The 25,116-nt window shown below is 42.7% G+C and overlaps 1 protein-coding gene across 2 annotated transcripts in view; it reads right to left on the bottom strand.

The window, feature by feature from the left end:
• Window positions 1–25,116, bottom strand: part of MBOAT1 (membrane bound O-acyltransferase domain containing 1) — a 111,026-nt gene that overhangs the window by 30,677 nt on the left and 55,233 nt on the right. Inside the window, exons 2-5 of one of the 2 annotated variants that reach the window (XM_070778321.1) lie at window positions 21,933–22,078; window positions 20,995–21,072; window positions 11,817–11,912; window positions 1,305–1,360 (exon numbers count right to left, since the gene is read on the bottom strand). In XM_070778321.1, the coding sequence (XP_070634422.1) occupies window positions 1,305–1,360; window positions 11,817–11,912; window positions 20,995–21,072; window positions 21,933–22,078 (376 nt within the window). The remainder of the gene's footprint in view (window positions 1–1,304; window positions 1,361–11,816; window positions 11,913–20,994; window positions 21,073–21,932; window positions 22,079–25,116) is intronic. The other variant, XM_070778322.1, reaches the window with a different exon arrangement.

Raw genomic sequence — 25,116 nt, 5'->3', positions numbered from 1 at the left:
CTATGTATTAAAATCAAAAACAAGAAGCAATGTTGATTAAACAAAATTACACTCACTTTTTTCTAAGATCTCATCAAATAGTCCAGCTCTGGCAGTCTCAGGAGGGCTTCCCTGATAGATCAGTTGATAAAGAATCCGCCTGCAATGCAGGAGACCCAGGTTTGATTCCTGGGTCAGGAGATCTGCTGGAGAAGGCAGAGGCTACCCACTCCAGCAATCTCAGGAATTAAACTGATTTTAGCTTATTGACTTATGGCGCTAGTATGAGTCTATAAGCACGATCAAATGTTTTTCAGGTACAAAAATATTGACCAACTCTCACCATTTTGTCCAGGACTTTGCCAACTGGGGCACTAAATATCTCCTGTCCTGGGAAACCTTTGGATTCTGAGCAAACTCGGATAGCTGGTCAGTGTAGAAAGACTCCATCCTCAGAATAAAAGTACTCAGTTCTCTAGAGAATGACTAATCACCAAGTATGAACTGGGAATAAACAGGGTCAAAATGAAATCAAACCAGTTCTCAAGCTTTAAGTAAAAACAAGAAGACTCGCTAGTGGGGACTAAATCTTCCCAATCTGTCAACACATAAAGAAGTTTCAACAATCGGAAACCATTTGTTAGAGCCCTACAAACCCAAAGAAGACATCCTTACTAATCGCACCTGCTTCTCTTAAGCCCATATTGAAATCTTCCTCTTGCGTGGAAATGCCACCCTCCTTTCCTGGAACCGGTAGTAACACTGGAAATAATCACACGTTCTGGCCATTATCAGCAAGGGCCCAAGTGAAGAAAATGTTCAGTTTTTAGACAACCAGAGGATTCTTCCTCTTGCCAGCTTTTTATAGGTTCGGGCCAATCTCATTATATAATTTTCCAAGCCAAAAATAAAGGTAACTTAACTAGCCAATGCTGTTTCGTCTTTTATTACCTTCTGAGCTTCTCAGAGATGAGCCCAAAGGAAAAAGGATGCCATTTCTTCTTAACAGATTTGGAAATCAAGGGCAGAGAGTACCACAAAATTAAACTGAAATTTAAAACATCATACAGCTAAACCAAAAACCTACTGCTCTTGATGCAAATATTTCAGCAAAGGCTACAGATTCAGAAATGGAATGGTAGGTCACGGCTGGGAAAGTAAAAAGCTATGATTAATCTGAGTTGCAAAAAAAAATTTTTTTTTTTACAAGATATAACAAGATCTGCCAGCCCTTGTCTAAACTTTAGGCTGTGTATACAGTGGAAAAGAAGAACTCTGAAGGTCAGGCTCACTCTTAGACCCAAAAGGAGGGCTGCTGTTCTCACCGTCATGAACTTGGAATGCCAAGGTTGTGATCTTCTGAGTAACAATCATCAGAGGCCTGAAAGGAAGATAGAAAATAATGAAGACTGGCCACATCGCCACGGGAGAAAATGTTTATTCCATCTCTGGCCCTGGTAGTTTCTCATCTTGACGGTTATTAAGTAAAATACAAAAACCATGGAATTCAAAACAATTTTCCCCTTCCAAATCACCTTGAATAAGTAGAACAAGTGAACAGCAAGATCACCCGGAAAAGTCTCTCTTGCATTTTTACTCGAAGCTAAGTTCCAGAAGCAACACTGCCAGCATCTGCTGGAGCTTGTCTGAAACGCTGAAGCTTATGCTCCATCCCCGACCATAAAATGAGAACCTGAATTTTAACAAGATCTCCATGGAATTCAAATGCACATTTAAGCGTAAGCAGCACTTGTCTGGGAAACACCCAATCCAGTGCCCTGGTACAACCTGGATGGGTATATATGTTGGCTTCTTCATCCTAATATGGTCTAACATGGTTTGTTCTATTTAAAAGCAATTCTTCCGTGTACACGTAGTAAAAAAAAGAAACACATTTGTAAAATGTAGCTTCCTGTAAATAAAGCATTTTGTGACCTAAAATAGCAACAATCTTAATTTGAGGGGAAAAAAAAGCTTAAGAAATGACACCCATGTCAACAAGGGTGCCAAGATAGTTCAATGGAGGCAAGAACAGTCTTTTCAGCAAATAGTGATGGGACAACTGGACAGCCACATAAAAAGCATACTGAAAGTAACTAAAAATGGTTCAAAGGCCCAAATGGAAGAGGTAAAACTACAAAACTCTTAAAAGAACACACCGGCAGAAAATTTCATGACGTTCAATGTGGCAACAGCTTCTTAGATATAACACCCAAAGCGCAAGCAACCAAAGAGAAAGAAAACGGATTAAATGGCTGTCATTAAAACTTAAATTTTTTGTGCTTCAAAGGACACACACCATCAAGAAAAAGTGAAAAGACATTTCACAGAATGTACAAACATATGTGAAAATCATACATCTGCTAAGGAACCTGTACTAGACTACACAACGGACTCTTCCGAATTAAAAACACAAAAATAACCAGTTTAGATGGCCTGAATGGACAGTTTAGATGGCCTGAATTTAGAAGGCTCTGAATGGACATTGATGTTAAAGAAGAGATATAAGCACATGAAAAGATGTTTCGCTGTCATCAGTCATCAGAGAAACGCAAATCAAAACCATGAGACACCACTTGGCAAGCACCAGGATGACCAGAATCAAAAAGACAGGTTGTTTTGGCCACAAGGCGGAGAACTGGAACCCTCATACATTACTGGTGGGAATTTTAAATGGTGCAGATGCTTGAAAAGCAGTCTGCCAGTTTCTCAAAAGGTTAGACATAGAGTGACCATATGACCAAGCAATTCCACTCCTAGGTATGTACCCATGATGTGTCCACACATAAACTTGTACATTCATGTTCAAAGCAACATTATTCGTAACAGCCCCAAAGGAACAACCCAAATAACCCAAATGTTACATAAGTACATTTTATTTATCCATCCATCAGATGATGGGTGTTTGGATTATTCCTTTCAGGCTGTTATGAAGTGTTGCTCTGAACATGTATGTACAAGTCTGTGTGTAGACATATTTTTCTTTCTCATCAACTGATGGGCAAATAAAACACGATATGTTTGTCCATCCAGGGCCTCCCCAGGAGGCTCAGCAGTAAAGAATCTGCCTGCAATGCAGGAGATGTGGGTTTGATCCCTGGGCCGGGAAAATCCCCTGGAGGAGGAAATAGCAACCCACTCCAGTATTCTTGCCTGTAAAATTCCCTGGACAGAGGAGCCTGGCGGGCTACAGTCCATGGGGTCACAAAGAGTCGGACATGGCTGAGCACAGCACACTCACACACACACACGTCCATCCAACAGAATATTCAATAATTCAATAAAAAACAATGAAGCACTGCTAATGCTCCAGTGTGGACAGACCTTGGAAACATTACGCCAAGTGAAAGAAGCCAGACCCAGTGGCCACACACTGTATGATTCCATTTATACAAAGTGCCGAGAATAGGCAAATCCACAGAGAAGTGAAATAGATGGCTGGCTGCCTAAGACTGGGGTAAAGGGAGGAAATGTGGAGTGATAGTTAATGCATACAAGTTTCTTTGGGTAGGAGGGTGATGAAAATGTAAAATTAACCACTGTAAAGAGTTAGACTCTGTAAATTCACTCTGCGTATATGCTAAAACCTGCTGAATTGTGTCCTTTAAATGGGTGAATTGTACGGTACGTGAATTATATCTCAATAAAGCTGCAGCTTGGTTTTTGCAATCATCTGGTCTAGCTCAGTACCTTTAATAGCTCTATTCTTGCCCCATAAGACAAGATAAAATCTCACCACCCAACTACCGTACCTTCCTCTAAAGTACCTCTACCATGCCTTCCAAGTTTAGCCTGGTTTTCTGATCTCCATCCTCATGGCTTCTTCCTGAATTTGCCATCTCTAACCCATATGTTCTGAGGGTTCATTTACATACAAAGCTGAGGTTTGGTCAGTGTCTATGACTGCATCCTTGAGATAACCTTAGGGTGCAGCACAGCCTCTGGGCCCTGAGCTCTGGCCACGCCAGGTGTGGGAGGATGGGATGGACACAAAGCATCCTTAGGCCAAAGCTGATGTGTCCACTGTACTCAGCCTCCTCTCTCTGAGGTCATTTTCTTCTTTAATTCCTCTCGTCCCCATTTCCACTTTCCATCTCTTTAAAAGAATAAACATGTAATATTTTAAATTACCAGTATAAGCTAGAAAGATACACTATTTTAAAGAGCATGTCAACAAAGGCCCTTTGAAATCTTAACACCTACATCCAACTTTATATCTCATTTGCAAAAGCCCCACTGCCAAGATTTGAAACAAGAGTCCTCACACTGTGAAAGGTGAAGAGCAGGGGAAGTGAGGGGTCTGCCTGTGGAAGGGAGGGGTGGCTTGCTCTCCGGGACTGGGGAGAAATGGGAGTGGCGGACAGGGGTCCCCAGGGTGGTCACTCTAGGGCAGCAAGACAGCTCACAGCTGACACTGATTTTGATTACACTCTTATGTAGTGGGAAAAAAAAATAACTGCTTCAAGAACATGGAGGTTTGGGTCCTAAAAATAAGATACATCAAAACTTTCTGTAAGAGCAATTTGGCCTTATAGACCCAATATAACCTCACAGCTCATCTTCTTGATATTCTACCAGACTTCTAACCCAGAATGTATAACAGATGCAGAGAGCTATTTATCTTGAAAGGGACTCACTCTAAGCATCACATTCCAAGTGGTTGCCAACTATGACCTTTTTTCCCCAAAGCCTTTTTATCCTGTAAGACTAAGTCTGAGGAATCAGTAATAGGACCTAAGCTCCCAGCCTTCTTTACACAAAGCCCAGCACAATTTTTTTTTGTATTCTGAGACACACATTCTGATGACCATGCACTTTGCAAACTTAGTTTCTACATTTCATTTAATTTATAACTTCATTTTTAAAGGGTTTATAACATTGATATATCCATAAAGAAAATGTGTCACAGTATTAGCTTGGTCTTCTCTCTTTACAGAAGACAAATGGATGGATAAAGAACATACGGTGTGTATATATATATAATGGAATATTACTCAGCCATTAAAAAGAACGAAATGATGCCATTTACAGCTACATGGAGGGACATGGACATGATCATACTAAGTGAAGTAAGGCAGAGAAACACAAATATCATATCACTTATATGCAGAATCTTACAAAATTGATACAAATGAATTTATTTACAAAACAGAAACAGACTCACAGACTTAGAGAATGAATATGGTCACCAGTGGGGAAAATGAGGTGTCGGGGGCGGGGCGATAGATTGGGAGGGACATGTACACAATGCTATAATTAAAATAGATAACCAACAAGGACCTGCTGTATATAACTTAGGGAACTCTATTTTGTAATAACCTAAATGGGAAAATAATTTGAAAAAAGGATACATATTTATAATTGAGTCACTTTGCTATACACCTGAAACTAACATTGCTCATCAACCATATTCTAATATAAAATTAAAAAAAAATTTTTTTAAGAAATGTAACATTTGTTTTCCTTTACCAGGGAGTTAGATTTAATGTATTTCACAATTAGGCACACGTTCAGCAAAGCATTTAGTATCTATTCCCAGAAATAATGGGCATGAGAAAGCAGCTCTCTGATTGGCTGCTGGGGGTGCGTAATTGACGGGCTCCAGCTCCATCCTCTGGTTCCATCGCCTTGTTGGTGCTGAACCCACACCTCCTGAGGTTGTGTCCAGTCAATGACTGAGCACAGCTGGGTACCCAGCAGGCCCTCCAGGCCAGGTATGGTGCTCCTCAGCTGGGGATCCGAGCTCGAGGACTTATCCCTGAACTTGCTGAAATATTACAAGAACTGCACTGCAGTCCAAGACCTCAGTCCCCTCCTTTCCTGTCCATCTGAGGGGTCAGACATGCATGTCCATCTGATGGCTCCCCCAGATGGAAGAACCTCCCTGTTCAGTTACCTCCATGTTTCCCCTCACAGGTATTTCACCCAACAAATCTCATACTTCTGTTCCCACCTTGGCATCCACTTCTCACAGAACCCAGACTAATAAAATGCATAATAGTAAATATCTGCATCAATGTAAATGAATAACAGTTATTCCACATGAAATCTGTACCTTTAGGTCTATGTAAGAATCATATTGTTATCATTCTTGATGAAAAAAAATCTCCCTTCTAGGGGGGCAAAAGAAAGAAGCTATGGGTCAAATATTGTTACTCATCACCAAGACTATACTTTCAATAATATAGTGTTTCTGTTTGAAGTATCTGAAGAAAGTTCTAGCAACTTAAATAAGAAACAACTCACATGTGGGATCATGGGCTTATAAAACACACTGGCAACCTGTAGGAAAGGAAATGGGGTTAGACTCCTCCTCCATTCTTACTTTCCTGTGGCTGTAAGGAATGGAGCCATACGCTCCTGCTCAGAGGATGTCCATTCTGAACACTCTTTCATTCATCAATTTATTTAAGCCAATGGGTAGATCAGATGCCAAACTCAGACAGCACAGCTTACTGAGACGTCAGAGTTACTGACTTAGGATAAAACTCAAATATCATAGTACCATCCATGTTGCATTTCAATCAAAAAGTAATATAATCTAAGACACAGACCCCCTATTTCCACTGGGCTGATCAGGTCAGTGATTGGGATTATAGTAAACCAACAGAGGAAAACATCTCCCATGGAACAACAGGGCAAACGAGCTCTCCTACCCCAGGGGGTGTGAGTGAGTGGTATTTCTAGAATGCCCAACAGGATAACCAGGAACACAAATGGCTGTTGTTCCACTGGTGTAGGCTGCAGCTCACTGTGAGAAGCATGCACAGTGTGCATTCAACTGTATTATATTTACATGACATTTAGAACTTATTATATAAAATTTAAAAAAAACAATTATTGAAATCACCAATAAAGACCACTCCCCAACCCTAGACAGAATCACTGTCTTAGTATTTATTTCCCTCCACTCTTTTTTCCCCCACACATGTTCACATTCATGAAAATGGAATCTCAATACACGTATTTTTTGGTGTGGTTTTGATTTTCCATTATATTGTAAGCATTTCCAGTGTTATTAGATATTCTTTGAAGGCATCCTTTTAATGGATGCATATTAGTACCAGAATTTATTTTTTAATTTTTTTGGCCACACCATGTGGCTCGTGGGATCTTAGTTCCCCAGCCAGGGACTGAATCTGTGACCTTAGCAGTGAGAGCACGGAGCCTGAACCACTGGACAACCGAGGAATCCCCGTTTAGTGTCCCAATTTACCCACTCACCTCTTTTGGACCCTTTAGGATGTTTCCAATTTTGCACTATGATGGACAAGTTGCACTATTCATGAGTTGAACACACATATGAATAAATTTGATTTCCTTCAGGTAATTCAGTTCCTAGGAATTTATAATATGATATAAACTTTTAAAAATTTCTTGCTTAAAATTTGTGGCTAAGTTGCCTTCCAGAACAGTTGTACCAATTTATACTCCCACTAGCAGCATATAAAAGTTCTCATTTCATGATGTTTTCAAAAAAACATGAGCAACTCAAACTGCCATCCTGATGACAGGGCAATTATCTGCCTGAATCTGGCCCTGTCTGCAAAAGGATTAAGGTTCCTTCTTGCTGTTTCCCTCAGAAGAAAACTCGATTTGCACCCTTCTGTGAGCAAAAAAACAATCAGTTCACTATCACAGACTTAAAAGGAATCAAGTATCAGCTTTATTACAAGTAATTGTTGAGCTTCCCCAGGGAGAACAGTTAAATCTTCCCATATTTTTAATAACCTGCATTCACAGAGAAAACACGGAGGGCGCTGGCCCCGTGTGTACTGACACAAATGACATCAACATCACTAATAAAAGTGAATCTTGCGCGTCACGCTCGCCATTCACACCAGCTTTGATTACTTTCAGAATGATAAAATTTCAAGACCCAGAGTAATCTGAAGTACAAGTTTATGTGCTCCCCCAAATTAGAAACACATATACATCATTGCTGGAGAAGGGAATGGCAATCCACTCCAGTGTTCTTGCCTGGAGAATTCCATGGACAGAGGAGCCTGGTGGGCTACAGTCCGTGGGGTTGCAAAGAGTTGGACACAACGGAGCAACTAACACACACACCTCATTGTAACAACACGGACATAATCCAATCTTGGTCACCTCCTCTCTGTGCTCTTGCTCTAAACAACAGTGTTAGGCACATAGGTTTGCACATGTGCTCAGAAGAGAACAGCTATCACATCAGGCTGCTGCCTTAAAACACCAAGTGTAACCTCAAATCACTGCTTGACTCCTCAACAAAATCCTAAATAAGATTCTTAGACCAACATAAACAGGAGTGTTAAATTCCATTCTGAAAGAGAACTGCTGGTTGCTTGCATGTTCATCATGAGAACGGTTTCCTACTGGGGCTTCCCTGGTGGCTCAGACAGTTAAGAATCTGATGCACGTTTGATCTCTGGGTTGGGAAGATCCCCTGGAGAAGGGAATGGCAGCCCACTCCGATATTCTTGCCTGGAAAATTTCATGGACAGAGGAGCCTGGTGGGCTACAGTCCATGAAGTCACAAAGAGCTGGACATGACTGAGCAGCTAACACAATGAGAACAGACCGTCAGAATCTCTCCTATTGACCATGTGTGATGTAAAACACTGTGTCAATTTCCGGTTAGTTTGTACCTCTCCATTTACGTTTCTGACATTACCCAAGAAGATGGATCTATATCAGTGAGGCACTGTGCATTTAGGGTGACAGGGAAAAAATAATGCTGCTGCCTAAGAATGCCCTATAATTAAAAAAAAAAAAAAAAAAAAAAAGACACATATCTTCCAGGAACTGAATAAAGTATGGTCACTTGCCAATTAGGGCTCTAAATCACCTTCAATGTACAGGAGCAGACACATTTTCGTTGTCTCCTTTCCCTAACAGAAGTGTCCTTTCTAATTCAAACAGTCTGCACTTTTATATGTAAAGAAGAGATTTCTTAACACAAGCAGACCCAAAAATGCCAGAGGATAAACACCACATAAGGAAATGTAGCACAATTTCGCCTACGCCGTTGACAGTGGAGTGGACAGGAACTTCCATCCTCCAGTGCTGTCAAACCCCAAATCCACCCCGTTTCAAAAACGCATGACTGTCTTCCCATAATTTGCCCTCTATCCTTCCCTTTTGGTAACTTTCCACAATTGCAATTATACTAAAAATGACGTAACAACCGTTCGAGAGTTTTACGGACAAAACCACTGGAGATGTCATGAAGGCAGGGAGGAATGTGGAGAGGGAGGCATTGTGTCCTGTTTGACCAAGAGCTGGGGACTGCAGTCAGCAGATATATGTATGAAATCAGAACAATGGATATTTATCTCCTAGAGCCACCATAACCTCTCCCAGTTCTGGAGGTCAGAAAGGCCACAAGCGAGGTGCTGGCAGAGCTGGGTTTTTCTGAAAGCTCTGACGAAGAATGTTCCATGCTTCTCCCTGGCTCCTTGGGGCAGACGGCAGCCCCTGGAGTCCCTTGGCTTGTGGCTGCATCACTCTTATCTCTGCCTCCGTCTTCACGTGGCCACCCTCCCCCTGTGTATCTCTCTCTCTCTTGTGGACATTTTATAAGGACACCCGCCATGTGAATTTAGGGCCCATCCTAATCTAGCATGCCCTCACACTAACTAATTACACCTGCAAAGTTCCTGTTTCTAAATAAGAACATATTCTGAGGCTCCAAGTGGACACGAATTAGGGGAACGCTCGTCAAACCAGTTCATGGTGACGCGCTCAACATGCGGCCTCCCTACACAAACCTGGAAAGGGTAACTGCACATGCATTCTTCCTCAGTCTTTCCTCACCTTTGTCTCCTATAATCGCGCCTGCCATCTACAGGTTCTCAGTCAGGTCTGCTGAATGGTGAATGAAGGTACCTTCCAAGGCAGAACCCAAGCCACTCCTTGGAGTGTGGATCTGATCGATGATGGCTTTGCTCTTACACAATCCCCATCCACTTTCTCTGGAGTGGTTTTCTCCAACACGGATTTAGAAGGTAAGGGGAAGCAAAGATGCTTGCAAAGCAATCTTAATGCAAGATTTTCATGTTTATAATCCTGCCTCACACCCTTTTGGCTTTCTCAAATACTAGAGTATTTAACTCATTCATTTAGTGAACACCTATGACATGCCAGGTGTTCTTCCCTGGTGGCTCAGATGGTAAAGTGTCTGCCTCCAATGTGGGAGACCCGGGTTCAATCCCTGGGTCGAGAAGATCTCCTGGAGAGGGAAATGGCAACCCACCCCAGTATTCTTGCCTGGAGAATCCCACGGATGGAGGAACCTGGTAGGCTACAGTCCATGGGGTCGCAAAGAGTCGAACACAACTGAACGACTTCCCTTTCGCTATGACAGACCAGAAGCTCTTCTAAGTATGGGGAACGGGGGACATAGTTCTGGGGTTAAACCAAAAAAACTGAAGTCTATTGATTAAACTCTAAGGAGAGTTATGACCACCATTTTGAAATTACTTTTAATGCTATAACTTTGCGACTGTGTTGCTAATCTTTGTTGCTCCCACGTTTTCCATATTTTGCTAGCCATACACATCATTGAAAAAAAACAGAAAGAAGTTTGTGAATCTGTTTCAGGAAAACTGAAAAACAGTGGTCCACAATCTTGGAGGAAAGGAATAAAGAAAGGATGCAACTCAAAGAGAAAAAGGCAAAACCCAGAGGACTGAGGGTAAGAGGAACTTATGCCCAGAAAGCCAGTCTGAGACCAAACTAGGGTTGTGGAAGTTTCAAGGCAACAGGTTTTGTGTTCCAGGCAACACTTCGCCTCCTGAAGTCTCGTCACAATGGGAGAGTTTAGTTGCACAACTGGGAAGTTCATACAAATGAGTGGTAAGTTGTAGCCCTTATTTCATTGATTACTCTCTACCAACTCAGCCCATGAAAGGCAGGTCACCTCAGGCCACCTGCGTAGATGAAAAGCGAACTCCTAAGGAAGTGACGTGGAGAATACATGACCTGTGAGGAGGAGGATCTCTCCTTTAGTGCCTGTTCCTCAAGATTCTCAAAAAGCTGTTCCTGAAAGAGCATCAACAGAGCACAAACTGTTCACTGATTCACCATCACCTTCACCAGGCGACCCACTAGGAGAGGGGTGGCCCCCCGGGTGAAGGCCACAGTGACAGACAAAATTTTACAAGGATGGAGACCCCTGCTATGCATTACCCTTCTGGTTGCCAGAAGTCTGGGGGAGGTGGGGAGGGGACCTGGGAAGGCCAGAGCAGCCAGGGGTCACTCAATGGGGCTCACAGAACAGCTGTTGGATTGGCCAAAAAGTTCATCTGGCTTTTCTGTAACAGCACATGGAAAAATCCGAATGAACTTTTTGGCCAACCCAATGTTTATCAGCTCCTATGGAAGAATTTTGTGTTATTAACTAGTAAGAGATAAAACACCAATGCTGTATTTGGGACCTTAGAATAGGGGTTGGCAGACTTTTCTGTACAGGGCATGATAGGAAATATTTTGGCTTCTGTAAGGTCATATGGTTTCTGTCATAACTACTCAGTGCTACCACCATAGTGCAAAAAGCAGCCGCAGATAACAAATACATGAGTAAGTGCCTGGGCATGTTCCAATATAACTACAGAATCAAGTGGCAGCCCAGACAGAGCCCACGGCACGTGGTTGGCAACCCTGCCTTACGACAACGGCAGAGCTCACCATCCTACGGAGCAATCAAATCACCGCCCTCAACCTCACGTGCACTGTCTCACCAAATGATTTAACCAAGTCACTGATGACTCATACCTGTGTTCTCGATCTTTACAGACCCCAGGGGACTGAGTCAAAGTCAGCCACCCAACCACCCCAACGCAAATGAAGATACTCACCCAGAAAAATCTGTAGTGAGAATTCCGTAGTGGAAGATGTAGATTCGACTGATGTGGCAGATTGTAAGGTAGCCCATTGCTACAAAAAAGGAGTATCTAGAACCAAAAAAAACCACCGAGGATCAGATCATTGTGCATGCAGTCAATCGACTTTCTCTTCTCTCCCTCACCCACCACATGCGATTAGCCGCCAAGTCCTACCTGGTCCACCTCCCTCCCAGCACATCCCTGCTCCTCACTTGCACACGCACGGCTCTCAGCCCTTCATTTTTCCTCATCTGGACCACTGCAGTCGTTCTCAACTGGGGCAGCATGATGGAATCACCTGGGGAGTAACTGGCCCCACCCCCGGATATTCTAATTTCATTGATAAGGGATACATGTGGCAGGTGTGACTACAACGTGCACCCAGAGCTGGGAACCGCGGACCTGTAAGGTCCTGCACTCAGATCCTCCTCTTCACAAGCCATCCTGTTTACACAGTGATCTTCCTAAAATATAAATCATCCTGTTGCCAACCACTCCCTTCCTGAAACACTTTGTTCCCTTGGCTTCCATTCTCCTTGTTTCCTTCCCAGCTCTCTGGTCAGTTCTTCCAAGGCTCTTGCTCAGCCTATCTTCCTCCCTCTACTCCTTAGGCATCAGCAGTCCCAGTGCTCTGCTCAGAACCCTCCCTGCTGATGCCTGAGGCTTCAATTTCCACCTTCTCCTGTTCACTCCCTGGCCTCCTTCAGAGGATCATCCTATGGTATAAACCAGCAATGTACACACACACATGCATGCATGCCATTAAGAACATTCATCAACTTGTACACATAAAGATATATGATCATCTGATTAACCACTGTCTCCCTTACAAGCCGGAAAGCCCCATGAGAATAAGGATGGTCATGTGTGTTTCATTCACCACTAGCTGAGACTGTCGCCAGTGTTGAATGAACACACAATAAATGAATGTTTCTTGACTTAAAAGCCACAGGGTTCAACCCTGGTTCAGGAAAACCCCACCTTCCCTGGGGCAACTAAGCCCACAGCTACTGAAGCCCATATGCCCTAGAGCCTGTACTCCACAACCAGAGAAGCTCCGGCAATGAGAAGTCCATGCACCCCAACTAGAGAGCAACCCCCACTGTCTGCAATGAGAGAAAGCCTGGACACAGCAACGAAGGCCCAGCGCAGCCATAGACTGATAAATAAAGCCGTTTAAAAAAGAGTTTTGCTCCTCCACCCCACGCCTACTCCCTACTGTCTAATCACATCAAAACTCCTGAATACAGCATTCCAGCTGCTGCACATGCTAAGCTCTACCTTAACAGTTCCTTTTTGGATCACCTCCAGCCATGTTCTATGTCCATCATGTGCTAAACCACACCGGACTGCTCCCTTCCAATTAAATCCTGAATTTTCAGGCCAGATTTCCTTCTCCTTCCTCTGTCTGCAACTCTTTGCTCCCTCATATGGTCTATCTGGACACAAATTATCTGATATCAGTTCAGTTCAGCCACGCAGTCGTGTCCGACTCTTTGCGACCCCATGAATCGCAGCACGCCAGGCCTCCCTGTCCATCACCAACTCCCGGCGTTCACTCAAACTCATGTCCATTGAGTCGGTGATGCAATCCAGCCATCTCATCCTCTGTTGTCCCTTTCTCCTCCCGCCCCCTATCCCTCCCAGCATCAGGGTCTTTTCCAATGAGTCAGCTCTTCACATGAGGTGGCCAAAGTACTGGAGTTTCAGCTTCAGCATCAGTACTTCCAATGAACACCCAGGAGTGATCTCCTTCAGAATGGACTGGTTGAATCTCCTTGCAGTCCAAGGGACTCTCAAGAGTCTCCTCCAACACCACAGTTCAAAAGCATCAATTCTTTGGCGCTCAAATTTCTTCACAGTCCAACTCTCACATCCATACATGATCAATGGAAAAACCATAGCCTTGACTAGATGGACCTTTGTTGGCAAAGTAATGTCTCTGCTTTTGAATATGCTATCTAGGTTGGTCATAACTTTCCTTCCAAGGAGTAAGCGTCTTTTAATTTCATAGCTGCAATCACCATCTGCAGTGATTTTGGAGCCCCCCAAAATAAAGTCTGACACTGTTTCCACTGTTTCCCCATCTATTTCCCATTAAGTGATGGGACCAGATGCCATGATCTTCGTTTTCTGAATGTTGAGCTTTAAGCCAACTTTTTCACTCTCCTCTTTCACTTTCATCAAGAGGCTTTTTAGTTCCTCTTCACTTTCTGCCATAAGGGTGGTGTCATCTGCATATCTGAGGTTATTGATATTTCTCTCGGCAATCTTGATTCCAGCTTGTGCTTCTTCCAGCCCAGCGTTTCTCATGATGTACTCTGCATATAAGTTAAATAAGCAGGTGACAATATACAACCTTGATGTACTCTTTTTCCTATTTGGAACCAATCTGTTGTTTCATGCCTAGTTCTAACTGTTGCTTCCTGACCTGCATATAGGTTTCTCAAGAGGCAGGTCAGGTGGTCTGGTTTTCCCATCTCTTTCAGAATTTTCCAGTTTTTTCCAGAATTTTCCAGTTTTTTCCAGAATTTTCCAGTTTCCTGTGTGTGATTGTGGTCCACACAGTCAGAGGATTTGGCTTAGTCAATAAAGCAGAAATAGATGTTTTTCTGGAACTCTCTTGCTTTTTCGATGATCCAGCAGATGTGGGTAATTTGATCTCTGGTTCCTCTGCCTTTTCTAAAACCAGCTTGAACATCTGGAAGTTCACGGTTCACATATTGCTGAAGCCTGGCTTGGAGAATTTTGAGCATTACTAGTGTGTGAGATGAGCACAATTGTGCGGTAGTTTGAGCATTCTTTGGCATTGCCTTTCTTTGGGATTGGAATGAAAACTGACCTTTTCCAGTCCTGTGGCCACTGCTGAGATTTCCAAATTTGCTGGCATATTGAGTGCAGCACTTTCACAACATCATCTTCCAGGATTTGAAATAGCTCAACTGGAATTCCATCACCTCCACTAGCTTTGTTCGTAGTGATGCTTTCTAAGGCCCACTTGACTTCACATTCTAGGATGTCTGGCTCTAGGTGAGTGATCACACCATTGTGATTATCTGGGTCATGAAGATCTTTCTTGTACAGTTCTTCTGTGTATTCTTGCCACCTTTTCTTAATATCTTCTGCTTCTGTTAGGTCCATACCATTTCTGTTCTCTATCGAGCCCATCTTTGCATGAAATGTCCCCTTGGTATCTCTAATTTTCTGAAGAGATCTCTAGTCTTTCCCATTCTGTTGTTTTCCTCTATTTCTTTGCATTGATTGCTGAGGAAAGCTTTCTTATCTCTCCTTGCTTTTCTTTGGAACTCTGCATTCAGATGGGTATATCTTTCCTTTTCTCCTTTGCTTTTCATTTCTCTTTTTTCACAGCTATTTGTAAGGCCTCCCCAGACAGCCATTTTTCTTTTTTGCATTTCTTTTCCATGGGGATGGTCTTGATCCCTGTCTCCTGTACTGTGCCAGGAACCTCAGTCCATAGTTCATCAGGCACTCATCTATCAGATCTAGTCCCTTAAATCTATTTCTCACTTCCACTGTATAATCATAAGGGATTTGATTTAAGTCAAACCTGAATGGTCTAATGGTTTTCCCTACTTTCTTCAATTTAAGTCTGCATTTGGCAATAAGGAGTTCATGATCTGAGCCACAGTCAGCTCCTGGTCTTGTTTTTGCTGACTGTATAGAGCTTCTCCATCTTTGGCTGCAAAGAATATAATCAATCTGATTTCAGTGTTGACCATCTGGTGATGTCCATGTGTAGAGTCTTCTCTTGTTTTGTTGGAAGAGGGTGTTTGCTATGACCAGTGCGTTCTCTTGGCAAAACTCATTAGCCTTTGCCCTGCTTCATTCTGTATTCCAAGGCCAAATTTGCCTGTTACCCCAGGTGTTTCTTGATTTCCTACTTTTGCATTCCAGTCCCCTATAATGAAAAGGACATCTTTTTTGGGTGTTAGTTCTAAAAGGTCTTGTAGGTCTTCATAGAACCGTTCAGCTTCTTCAGCGTTACTGGTTGGGGCACAGACTTGGATTACTGTGATATTGAATGGTTTGCCTTGGAAACGAACAGGGATCATTCTGTTGTTTTTGAGATTGCATCCAAGCACTGCATTTCAGACTCTTTTGTTGACCATGATGGCTACTCCATTTCCTCTAAGGGATTCTTGCCCACAGTAGTAGATATAATGGTCATCTGAGTTAAATTCACCCATTCCAGCCCATTTTAGTTTGCTGATTCCTAGAACGTCGATGTTCACTCTTGCCATCTCCTGTTTGACCACTTCTAATTTGCCTTGATTCATGGACCTAATATTCCAGGTTCCTATGCAATATTGCTCTTTACAGCATCGGACCTTGCTTCTATCACCAGTCACGTCCACAACTGGGTATTGTTTTTGCTTTGGCTCCATCCCTTCATTCTTTCTGGAGTTATTTCTCCACTGATCTCCAGTAGCAAATTGGGCACCTACTGACCTGGGGAGTTCCTCTTTCAGTATCCTATCATTTTGCCTTTTCATACTGTTCAAGGGGTTCTCAAGGCAAAAATACTGAAGTGGTTTGCCATTCCCTTCTCCAGTGGACCACATTCTGTCAGACCTCTCCACCATGACCCGCCTGTCTTGGGTGATATGGCTTATCTGATATGGCTGGGCTCTAATGTCACCTAGCATAGTCTTGCTCCATCCACCCCACCCCAACTCCCAACACAATTCACTGCTCAACTGCCTGTGTTTCTCCAGTGCTCTATGCTAACACATCATCATAACATTAAAATTACATGTATCTGTTTCTCCAATTCATTGTAACCTTAAGCACCCAAACTCTCGGCCACCAAGAGGTTCACTTAACTGTTAGTTGCAATGAACTAAACTGAGAACATTAAACACCTTGAAAGAAAAGCTATGACCAACCTAGACAGCATATTAAAAAACAGAGACATTACTTTGCCAACAAAGGTCCGTCTAGTCAAAGCTATGGTTTTTCGAGTAGTCACGTATGGACGTGAGAGTTGGACCATAAAGAAAGCTGAGCACTGAAGAATTGATGCTTTTGAAGTGTGGTGTTGGAGAAGACTCTTGAGAGTCCCTTGGACTGCAAGGAGATCCAACCAGTCCATCTTAAAGGAAATCAGTCCTGAATATTCATTGGAAGGACTGATGCTGAAGCAAGAAACTCCAATACTCTGGCCACCTTCTGAGGAGAACTGACTCATTGAAAAAGACCCTGATGCTGGGAAAGATTGAAGGCAGGAGGAGAGGGGACAACAGAGGATGAGATGGTTGGATGGCATCATCGATTCGCTGGACATGAATCTGAGCAAGCTCCAGGAGTTGGTGATGGACAGGGAAGCCTGGCGTGCTGTAGTCCATGGGGTCACAAAGAGTCAGACACAACTAAGCAACTGAACAGAACTGAACTGAATGGTTCAGGAGCCCATCATAAACAGACATAAATTCACAAGGATGATTTTCAAACAAACGTAATAAAACTGGGAAGATGTATATTCTGATACCGAATGATGTTGAAATTCACAAATTCACATTAAAATAACTCATCAAGACTAAATCAACCTCAGGAATAGTAAAGAAAGGATAATAAACATTCATCTGGTAGCAAGGGAAAGCAGGATGCTAAGCCAGATACAGTAAAGCACTCTATAACTTTAGTTCTCTTCATTATTTGCAAGCAAAGATGTTACCACACAGAAATGACTTTTCCCTCCCTGGGTTCAACCATAACCCCTTCCAGACCAAGAAGATGGTGCACAAAGCAAATGTTTAAGAAAAAACTCCCTTATGAGCTGAAGTACTAGAATGGAGTTAGACCTTTTCCCTCTAGTACCTGTCCCCCCTCCCAAGCCAGTTCACAAGGGTCAAGGCAGTAGCACAAAGAAGATTGGAGAGACTTTTCCAGAATCATTTTGAATCAAAAGGAGCTACGCCCATGCCTTCCTGGGACCCTTCACCCAGAGAGAAAAGCAAGTTCAATTCAATTATTATACTATGACCCACCTACCAAGGGTGGGGCCAAGTACTGAGTCCCCAGACAATAGAGAAATACATTCATTTCCCCTGAAAAACCTGAATCCAGGAGCAGCAGACAGAGCATGTATTCTGGGCCCAGACCAACATGAGTTCAAATCCAAGCACTGGCCAAACTCATCTGCAGGTGTGAGAAGTCAGGCCAGTAGTTACTTTAGGAAGGAAGGGTGTGGTAGAGATTGGAGCATGAATGACGGTGACACAGTCCTCGCTGACCTTCGTGGCAGTTGCAGGGGTGCATTCACTTTGTGAAAACTCACTCAACTGCAGAGCCATTTGTACACCCGGGGCTTTCCAGGTGGCACCAGTGGTAAAGAATCCGCCTGCCAATGCAGGAGACACAAGCAATATGGGTTTGATCCCTGGGTTGGAAAGATACCTTGGAGTAGGAAATGGCAACCAACTCCAGTATTCTTGCCTGGGAAATTTCATGGACAGAGGAGTCTGGAGGGCTACAAAGGAGCCAGACATGACTGAATGACTGAGCACGTACACCCATTCACCTCTCTGAACTTTCATCATTTTCCATCTCAGGAAAAAAAAATCTATACCCTATCGAGTTCTCCTAGAAAGAATATATTTGCCGTAATGATAGGAAATAGTAAATGTAATTGTACACTGATATACTCAATAAGAGTTTATATATCAATTTAATGAAACATATTTAAGAGAGCTTGGCCTCAAAAGTTGGTAACTGCATCACCAAGTTCCCACACGAGGCCTTCCATCCCAGGAGGTACTGTATTCTGTTCCAGTGGGTTCATATAAAGTAAGTGAACACCTGTGATTTTTGCCCAACAGAGTGGCCTGGGAAGTAAACAGCATCGGTACTTCATGAACTCTCTAGATAAATCCTGAATAACAGGCAGCTCTGCAGTGGGTTAGGTCCACATGGCAGCAAGTACCACCATCTTCCCCTCCTATTCCCAGCTATGCATAGAACACAACTCATAACTCAGGGAAAGGCAGAGGAAAACACTTCACAAAGAACCCAGCAATCTTGAAGCAAACTTAAGCTCAAACCATCCCCTGGTGGCTCAGTGGTAAAGAATCCACCTGCCAATGTAGGAGATGTGGGTTCAATCCCTGGATCAGGGAAAATCCCCTGGAGTAGGAAATGGCAACCCACTCCAGTGTTCTTGCCTAGGAAATCCCATGAACAGAGGAGCCTGGCAGGCTACGGTCCATGACGTCACAAAGAATCGGACAAAACTCAGCAACTAAACAACAAACACCACGACAAACCCCACATCGCATAGGCGGGAAGCCCGACACGCAAAGAAGCCGCCTGGCTTTTCCAACCTCATGCTGCTGGAAACAGCCAGGTTTCCTGACCCCTGCCTGGTGTTCTTTCCCAGCAGCAAGAGGAAACAACTTCCCTCCATGGGGAAATGTGAGCCACTCCTGACTTCGGCAGTCCTGGCAACCACACAAGCACAGAAAAAGGAGAAGAACTTGTTCTGGCATTTTTTTCTTTCCAGTCTTAGGACACGGCCCTCTGCTACCACAATGTTATCATGAAGAAATAGTCAGAGCCTGCCCGTGAAGGGCTCTCCCTACCAACGCCGGAGGATTCCACTCCTGGCTGGAGACTAACACAGCAAGCCTGGAAATACAGCTGGACTCTCTGAAAAATGGACCTCCCCTCACCAGCATCACACAGATGCAGGGAGAACTGACAAATTATAGTTTGTAAGGTAGCTGGAAATCTGCTTTAGAGATGTGACATTTTTATTCATCATTTAATTCCAGTGTCAAGTGGAGGAAAAGCCACGCATTTTTACCTCCTACTGAAAAAAAAAGCATTTTGTCATAACATGAAGCATTTCCCAAATCCATTCTTAACAAATTATAGAAATACCGATTTCTTATTTCCCTTCTGAAGGAATGACTCTATCCTCTTTAAGGAAGACACTTAGCAGAGAGATGACTAGAATTCAAATTTCCCAAGTTCATTCGAACACAAAGTTAAGTGACTATCCAAGTTAAAAGCAGGCAAAAATATTTTCCCTTGCAAACCAAAATTTTATTGGAAGTAATTACAAGATGATACACTAAAAAATTAAATTCCAATTCTTTTAAGAAGGAAAACTATTGTGCCAATAGTCTTATTAATCAAAGAGTTTTCCGAGGTTGAAATAAGGCATTTGCTTTTCCAGAGAAGTTATCAAAAATGAAGCCATTGAAGCATGAATGTGTCTTCAAGTATATTCAGCCATTCATTCCACAAATATTTACTGAGTCTTTACTTGTGCCAGGTATTGTTCTAGGCTCTGAGGCTACAACAGTGGAGAGAAAAGTCTGTGTTTTCACAGAGCTCACATTCCAGTGTTACTGAGAGGCTGAATTAATTCTGAGGTTTCAGAAAGACCACAGGAATCAGAGACAATACAAGACAGCCACTCCAGGTATTTTCCTGGATTGTCCAAGCATGCAGCCTTCAAGGTAGAATTAAATTACTTCTGCACTTTGAAATCAAAATATCATAGTAAGAATATTTCTTCCCTTTTTAACACTTCTTTGGGCACATTTAAAGTATCCAAAGTTTTGACACATGTCATACTCAGAAAATCAGAGCCAAGTTCAAGATAACAGACATATCCATCACCCCCTCCCCAGGCTGCTTCACACCTCTCATGATCCCTTTCACATCTCCCTGAGCCATCTTGCTGCCAGTTACCCCAATCTGATTTCTGTCACTACAGCTTAGTTTGCTTTTTTGAGAAGAGAATTCGTGGGATCTCCTTCATCCAGCACATTGATGATGAGATTCATCCATGGCACTGTGTGAGGCAATCACTCATTCTTTTTCATGGCTGAGTAGTATTCCATAAGGTGACCACTTTCCAGGTTGGTGCCATGACAAATGAGGCTGCCTAATTCTGATAAACTCTCTTTCCCCTGAGTCCCAGTTTGCATCACACTTTTTTTTCCCAAACAGCTTTCTCCAAAGACCCCCAGAATTTAAGGTTTTCCATCCCTCCCTTCAGATATCCCAGAGAACTTAGGATATACCATATGTGGCTAATGGAGAAGGCATCTCTTCATCCTGGAAACAGATTTCAAAGATCATGAAAGAGCTCACCTTGCATTGTTCATCCCCAGGGTCTTACCTGTGAATATTGGATATGCTTGCAGTGACCATGATTCCATAGCACATTAACACCAGCACAAAAAGATGCACAGAATACCTGCAGGACATTGTGGGGAGAAAGGGAGGACACCGAACGTATTTCATATTAACATACCTCTTGGCTGTCTCCACCTCCACTCCCACCAAAAATCAAGTGATCAGTCAACTCATGTTTATTTAAGAGAAAATAAATCAAGTATTTTCATTCTATGCAAATAAGATACCTTGAAACGACACTAGGAAGTCATGACATAGATCTCCAACTGCAGAGAAGAGAGTTCTTTCTAACTTTAAAGTATCAAGACCAAAACTGAGCTGCCCCAGACACCAACACTTTGACCTTGGGGTGATTCAAAATACTCATCATCCTTTCTCAAATTTTCACTGGAGGAGGAGGAGCCATAAGCTACTACTCTGAACAAATTCCCTCAAGTTGAACTTCTAGAAATGTTTATTTCTAGAACTTCTTCCCCAAGAAGTATCCCTCCCATGAGATCTGCCCAGCTTACCTAGCAGAGAAAAGGCTTTCCCTGCTAAAGGAGGACACATTCCCGAAGACTGGCCCTAAAACTTTTCTTCTACTCTAAGTGCAGGATTAATGCCACTATCTCTAGCAGTGATGCAAGAAAAACACCAATAGCTATAACAGTTAGGAAAAGTTCCTTGCTAGGAAAATTCCATTTACATGATCTTGGGTGAGATCAGCAGAAGTCTAATTTTAAGAAAAATTCACTGAATTAACTTCTATTAGAGTCAATTTATTGGTTTCAGTTTCTGGAGATTCCTGCAATATCCCCATTATTTTACAATAAGAGTAAATGTCATATTTTTTCTTCCTTAGTGTCTGGGAAATGCCAAGAATATCTCCACAAAACACTCAAATGATAAACATTTAGAACGTAGGAGGTTCATACTCACCAGCCAAAACAAAAGATGACAAAATAGATGCCAAAAATGGTGGCAAATGCATGCCGGACAGCAGGACTGGTTTCACCGGGACTCAAGTAGAGGCGGAACCAGAAAGCAGCACACAGAGCAGAGAGCTGGCAGGCCACGAAATTCACCTGGACGGGGAAGTGAGAATCAGAACCTTTGCTGTTTGGCCCAAGTGTGGATTTTCTTTCCCTCCTCCTTGCAGACTCTACATCAAGATGCCTCTCAGACATGGATGTTTTGCTCGGTAGAGCACTCGTTTGGAGGATGTTAAAAGATAACCATACCCTCATCTGGTAGAAGAAGTGACCAACCCAAAGGTTTCTTCTCCAGTCCTTTGAGATGAGGCAAAGCTGCTTTCCCATCGACAAACTGGAGACTTCTTATTGGAAAGAGCCTTAGTTGACTGTGAGGTCACTTTGCTGAGCGTCTTCCCTACCCTCAGCCCTTAGCATTATCCTAAGATAAAGAACGTATTCTTTTTGAGATGCCGATGAATCAAATCCTTGAGGCTTCCCTCACTGTGAAGTGAAGTGAAGTAAAAGTTGCTCAGTTGTGTCCAACTCTTTGCAACCCCAAGGATTACACATGGAATCTCCATGTGAAACCCCATGGAATTCTCCAGGCCAGAATACTGGAGTGGGTAGCCTTTCCCTTCCCCAGGGGATCTTCCCAACCCAGGGATCGACCCCAGGTCTCCCACATTGCAGGCAGATTCTTTACTGGCTGAGCCATAAGGGAAGCCCAAAAATACCAGAGTGGGTAGCCTATCCCTTCTCCAGCGGATCTTCCTGACCCAGGAATCAAACCAGGGTCTCCTGCATTGCAGGCAGATTCTCTACCAACTGAGATATCAAGGGAAGCCCTTTCCCTCACTGGTACCTACCCTCACTGGTACCTAAGAAAGCAAATGCTTTTCCAAAACAATCACCAGTTGGTTTGTGGGGGGCTTTAAAATTTTTTTTTAAATATGGACTGTTTTTTTTTTAAGTCTTTATTGAACTTGTTATAATATTGCTTCTGCTTTATGTTTTGGTTTTTTGGCCCTGAGGTATATGGGATCTTGGCTCCCCGACCAAGGATCAAACCTGCAACCCGCTGCAGGGAGTGAAATCTTAACCAGAGAAGTCCCTCATCAGCTGTTTTCTGACTCTAATTTTTCTCATTTTAAATTAACACCAAATAAGAGATTGCCCAAATCCAAGGGGGTATTTCAAAGACGCTCAGAAAAAGAGACAGCCCTGTATTAAACTTTCAATATCAAAACTATCTAGTTATGTAAAATAGGCACTATATTTCCTTAGAAAAATCTCAATGACCTCTCTCTCAAAAATATTTTACCTAAAAGAAACTATAAAATATTTATAATTTCCTAATACCCTTAGGTATGCAGAGTACATCATGAGAAACGCTGGGCTGGATGAAGCACAAGCTGGAATCAAGATTGATGGGAGAAATATCAATAACCTCAGATATGCAGATGACACCACTCCTATGGCAGAAAGTGAAGAGGAACTAAAAAGCCTCTTGATGAAAGTGAAAGAGGAGAGTGAAAAAGTTGGCTTAAAGCTCAACATTCAGAAAACAAAGATAATAGCATCCAGTCCTATCACTTCATGGCAAATAAATGGGGAAACAGTGGAAAGAGTGAGAGAATTTATTTTGGGGGGCTCCAAAATCACTGTAGATGGTGACTGCAGCCATGAAATTAAAAGACACTTGCTCCTTGGAAGAAAAGTTATGACCAACCTAGACAGCATATTAAAAAGCAGATATTACTTTGCCAACAAAGATCCGTCTAGTCAAAGGCTATGATTTTTCCAGTAGTCATGTATGGATGTGAGAGTTGGACTACAAAGAAAGCTGAGTGCCGAAGAATTGATGCTTTTGAAGTGTGGTGTTGGAGAAGACTCTTGAGAATCTCCTGGACTGCAAGGAGATCAAACCAGTCTATCCTAAAGGAGATCAGTCCTGAATATTCATTGGAAGGACTGATGCTGAAACTCCAATATTTTGACCACCTGATGCAAAGAACTGACTCATTTGAAAAGACCCTGATGCTGGGAAAGATTGAAGGCAGGAGGAGAAGGGGACAACAGAGGATGAGATGGTTGGATGGCATCACCAACTCAATAGACATGAGTTTGAGTAGGCTCCGGGAGTTGGTGATGGACAGGGAGGCCTGGCATGCTGGTCCATGGGGTCGCCAAGAGTCAGACACAACTGAGCGACCAAACTAAACTGAACTGATACTCTTAGGAAAGAGCAAGGGACTTAACACAAAATATATTGAAAGGTTTAACCATTAAATTAACCCTAGAGAAAAAAAAAATTAACCCTAGAAAAGTACTTTAGACTTGTCAGAGTATTCAGAATGAAAACTTCAGCATCAGTTTGCTTTTAGAAGGGATCAAGGACATAGTATCTGAATAAATCAATTCCTTTTGAAGTGGTCTTTCATGGCTCTTCCAGCCATTAATGGTCTCTGATTCCACATCTGACCAGCATCTTTTCCCTGAACTCTTGGTGCCCAAATGCAACACTTCACAATGGATTAAAAGTTTCCCCCCTATACACAAACACAACCCACCCCTCCAACCTTCTTCCCAACAATGAGTCTCTAGTCAGTCCTCAGATGTTCCAGAGCAAACTGGAACCTCAGGGTTCCAGAGCAACCTATTCTAAGGCGAAAGTGAAAATACACAATGGCAGCACTTAGTTCCAGCAGGAAGGTTCTGGCAGAATTACTTTTCAATGACTAGAGGAACATCCTAAAAGGTACACCCTGAACCACAATTAGATACCACGTCACACCCATTAGGATGGTAATTACTTTAAAAACAAAATAATGAGCATTGGCAAGGATTTAGAGAAATTAGAATCCTTGTACACTGCTGGTGGGAATCGAAAATGGTACAGCTGCTATGGAAAACAGTACTGTGGTTCTTCAAAAAATTATAATACAGCAATTCCACTTTGGGGCGTATACCCAAAAGAACTGAAAGCAGGGTCCTGGAGAGATATCTGCCCACCAGGTTTAGAGCAGCATTATTCACAACATTCAAAAGGCAGAGACAACCCAAATGTCTATCAACAGATAAATGGATAAGTAAAATGTGGTATAAATACATACAATGGAATATTGTTCAACCTTAAAATGGGGGAAATT

Source organism: Bos indicus, chromosome 23, assembly GCF_029378745.1.
Source record: "Bos indicus isolate NIAB-ARS_2022 breed Sahiwal x Tharparkar chromosome 23, NIAB-ARS_B.indTharparkar_mat_pri_1.0, whole genome shotgun sequence".
Lineage (NCBI taxonomy): Eukaryota > Metazoa > Chordata > Mammalia > Artiodactyla > Bovidae > Bos > Bos indicus.
This window is presented reverse-complemented; position numbering and strand designations above follow the sequence as displayed.